The sequence below is a fragment of the Musca autumnalis genome, unplaced genomic scaffold, assembly GCF_047663935.1.
Source record: "Musca autumnalis isolate F117 unplaced genomic scaffold, ASM4766393v1 scaffold_3, whole genome shotgun sequence".
NCBI lineage: Eukaryota > Metazoa > Arthropoda > Insecta > Diptera > Muscidae > Musca > Musca autumnalis.
In genome coordinates this window covers 24,428,479-24,432,981 of record NW_027411866.1, presented here as the reverse complement: position 1 = coordinate 24,432,981, position 4,503 = coordinate 24,428,479, and the positions used below count along the sequence as shown (strand labels likewise).

Genomic DNA, 4,503 nt, shown 5'->3' with positions numbered 1-4,503 from the left:
TAAGGAGAAAACGCCTAACAAACATGACTAATTTTGAAGAAAAAAATGTATTTAAAAATGAGAAAAAATAGGTATTTTCTAAGCGAATTTATGAAACAAAGGACTATTTTTAACGCCTTAACTTAAGTTGAATCGTTTAATAAATTGCCTAAGCTTCATTTTTCTAGTTATGACCAGTAAGGAAAGGATCAAAGTCGGGCGGGGCCGACTATATAATGCCATACACCACTGTGAATATGTAAAATATACATGGGAGTGTTGTATCCCTATTTATAATTAATGCACAATGGTAACTCTAATCAATAATGTAAATTATAATACAGTGGCAACACTATAATTCAAATGTCATTGTATTCCTTTTTCAATTCATAGTTTGTAAGTTTCTAGCAAAGAGAGTAAATGAATTCCTAATAAACTAATTAAAAATTAAACGCGTGCCAAGCCTTTCAATTATTCAACATATATAGTCCACTCTGACGACCATTCCAGACACAACAAAATTGGCGACGAGTAAAAACAATAGGAATAAAATGGATGCAGCACAATTCGAACAATTATTGCAAGTTTTCAATCGGAGCCAGCAGGAGTTGTTAAATAGAATTGCAGAAAGTTCTAGCAACGCACAGACACGGCAACAACAACAAAGTGTGCAACAAATACACACAATTATACCGCCATTTGAGCATTTCGATTCCACCAAGGAAAGTTTCAAGTTGTACATGCAAAGATTCGAAAACTACTTGTTGATGCGTGATGCTTTAAAAGACAAAAAACTGTGTCATCAAATGTTAATTAATTCAATAGGCTCCACAAATTTCAAATTGATGGTGTCCCTAGTGTCTCCTAAGAAATTACCAGAAGTGAGTTACGATGAATTGGTACAAAAACTAGAAGCACATTTGTGCCCCAAAAAGAACATTTTGGTTTTGCAACATCGATTTCTATGCACATATCAAAGCGAGGAACAATCAATAGCCGAATATGTAGCTTTATTACGCAGGGATCTGAACGATTGCCAATTTGTATCATCGTGTGAGTGTAGAGCCGACATTTCAAACATCTTTCTTCGTGCGCAGTTTATACGAGGCCTTAAAGACTCATACATACGCGAGCAACTCCTTCAGTCAACAGAATCGGATTTCGACAAAATTATGGATAAGGCACTGTCGTTGGAGGCATCAAAGATTGACAGCCAAGAACTAAATTCAAAGCAGCACATAACTTCGAATGACGTCAATAAAATTCAACCAACTTTTTCAAGCCGCCGAAGAAGCCGATCATCAAGAAGATCATCTGATAGACACCGTTCAAAATCAAAAATAAATTTTTCACAATTGGGTATCGACCATTTATGTATTCGCTGCGGAAGGAACAACCATAAGGTTAAAGATTGTCGCACCAACCCAAGGAAGCTCAAGTGCAAATCATGCAACAAGACGGGTCACGTTAAGCAGGTGTGTATCAAAACATTAATGTCAACTCAAAATAACAACAATGTGGCATCAAATGACGACTACGATGAGTCTATACACAAACTTCATAACATAAACAAAATTGTTGATATCCATCACAACCGGCCCAACAACAAGAATGATGATGACAAATAAATGGTCACGGTTAACATCAATGGCCGACGTCAGAATTTTGAAGTGGACTCTGGAGTAAAATATACATTAATCAACAAAAGTGCGTTCGATCGTCTCAACGTCAAGTCACAATTACAGCGTTCGTCGATAGCGTTTCGCTCCTACACCAGAAATATTTTAATTCCTTATGGAAAGGTAAGCGTAGAAGTTGAATTCAATAAAAATAAATCGAAACAAGAAATGTATGTAGTACCCGATGATTATGAACCACTGCTAGGACGAATTTGGATACGTAATCTTCAAATAAATCTTCAAGAAATTGATCATAAACAAATAACACCAATTCAATTTGTTCGAATTAATCAAACATATTCACTAAATGAGATCATTAATGAATTTCAAGAACTTTTTGATGAGAAAATTGGATGTGTTCCTAATTTTCAAGTTAAATTACAATTACGAGAAAATTCAACCCCTAAATTTTTTAAAGAACGTGAAGTTCCATTTGCTCTACGCCAGCGGGTGGAAAAAGAACTTGATGAATTAGAATCATCAGGCATCATATCGAAAGTTGAAAGGAGTGACTGGGGTTCTCCATTAGTAATTATCCCGAAATCAGATGGTGGGGTTCGACTCTGTGTCGATTATAAAATTGGAGTAAACCCACAGTTAGTCTCAGCCAACTATCCAATTCGCCGGATTGATGAAATTTTAAATAGTCTTAAAGGAGCCAAGTACTTTTGCCGTTTAGATTTGTTTAAAGCGTATTTACATCTTCAAGTCGACGAGGAATCCAGTCAAATTCAAACAATATCAACCCATAGAGGAACTTATAAATTCAATCGATTGTCCTTTGGAATAAAGACAGCGCCCTCTGAATTCAATCGCATAATAGAACAAATTCTGTCTGGTTTGAAAAACACAATGTCATATTTCGACGATATAGTAGTTTATGGCGCTACAGAAAATGAATGTTTACATAATTTACATCAATGTCTTCAACGTTTAAAACAGTACGATTTACATTTGAATTTGGGGAAATGCTCATTCATGAAACTTAAAATCGAATATTTAGGACATGTAATTCAACATAACAAAATTTCAAAATCGCCTTCAAAAGTTCAAGCAATAGTAAATATACCAAGACCATCAAACGTAGATGACGTAAGAAGATTCTTAGGTATGGTTACGTACTATTCAAGATTTATTCCGGATTTGTCTTCAACAACTGCACCCTTACGGTTGCTACTACAAAAGAATAAAAAGTTTTTCTGGTCAACAAGTTGTGAAACAGCATTTTTAAAACTCAAAAACATTATAGCTAGTGACCAAGTACTCATGCCATTCGATTCAGACTTGCCAGTTGTGGTAGCATGCGACGCTAGTCCCACAGGGATAGCAGGGGTATTGTCACATATTGTTAATGGTCAAGAACATCCAGTAGCTTTTGCTTCAAGGTCGTTGACAGCTGCTGAGAAAAATTATAGCCAACTGGACCGCGAAGCATTAGCAATAATTTTTACAATAAACTATTTCTTCATGTACTTGTATGGTCGAAAATTTAAACTGAATACAGACAATCGTCCCTTATTTTTTGAAATTTTGCCTGTTAGGGCGAAGATCATTTTTTTAATGATTTTATTAATTTTCTCGTTTAGAGTTAAGCTTAATGATCTGAAATTATTTGCAAGTGAAAAAGGAAAGCCATGGACTCGAACCCACATAGTCACCAAATTACGTTACCTGGTTTCATTGGTGGTAAAGCAAATCTTCGGACGTATCGACTATGTAATGGCTTCTCTGTCCTAGAACTTATCGTTTTTCAAATGCAAATGTGTTTTTATACATTAACGGATATTTGGCCGTTTTGAAATGTATTTTCTTCACAACAACCGCTTTTTTGCGATGCCTTTGAATATCCGTTAATGTATAAAAACACATTTGCATTTGAAAAACGATAAGTTCTAGGACAGAGAAGCCATTACATAGTCGATACGTCCGAAGATTTGCTTTACCACCAATGAAACCAGGTAACGTAATTTGGTGACTATGTGGGTTCGAGTCCATGGCTTTCCTTTTTCACTTGCAAATAATTTCAGATCATTAAGCTTAACTCTAAACGAGAAAATTAATAAAATCATTAAAAAAATGATCTTCGCCCTAACAGGCAAAATTTCAAAAAATAAAAAATAGGCTGAGCCCGGCTGGGATTTGAACCCACGTCCTTGAAAACATATCAAAAAAATGTTGTCACGGCGTGTTAGCGTTCAAAGCCAAAACTCATAACTTCAAAGGCATCGCAAAAAAGCGGTTGTTGTGAAGAAAATACATTTCAAAACGGCCAAATATCCGTTAATGTATAAAAACACATTTGCATTTGAAAAACGATAAGTTCTAGGACAGAGAAGCCATTACATAGTCGATACGTCCGAAGATTTGCTTTACCACCAATGAAACCAGGTAACGTAATTTGGTGACTATGTGGGTTCGAGTCCATGGCTTTCCTTTTTCACTTGCAAATAATTTCAGATCATTAAGCTTAACTCTGAACGAGAAAATTAATAAAATCGTCCCTTATGCCGAATATTTCACCAGAATAATAAATTGCCAGCAATAACATCAGCCAGATTACTACGTTACGCAGAATTTTTATCAAACTTCGATTACGAAATAATTTTCAAAAAAGGAACTGACAATTCAAACGCACATTGCCTCTCAAGAGCAACACAAATGTTGAATCAGACAACAACAGATCAATTTATCAATGAAGAAGTTAATCAGCTTTGTGTTCAATCAATTTTCAACATTTCAAATGAAATTATCAACGCCGAATTAATAGCGAAAGAAACAGCTAATGATCAATATTTATCCAGCCTTCTTGAGCAACTACGCAACGGCACTGATGTTAGCGAGGTGT

The 4,503-nt window shown here is 35.4% G+C and overlaps 1 protein-coding gene across 1 annotated transcript; it reads left to right on the top strand.

The window, feature by feature from the left end:
• The first annotated feature begins 374 nt into the window (after positions 1 to 374).
• On the top strand, positions 375 to 1,920 carry LOC141398846 (uncharacterized). The gene is made up of 2 exons (XM_073976558.1): positions 375 to 1,781; positions 1,837 to 1,920. Exon 1 carries the CDS (start codon positions 531 to 533, stop codon positions 1,605 to 1,607), a length of 1,077 nt encoding a protein of 358 aa, XP_073832659.1. The 5' UTR covers positions 375 to 530; the 3' UTR covers positions 1,608 to 1,781; positions 1,837 to 1,920.
• Positions 1,921 to 4,503: the final 2,583 nt, after the last annotated feature.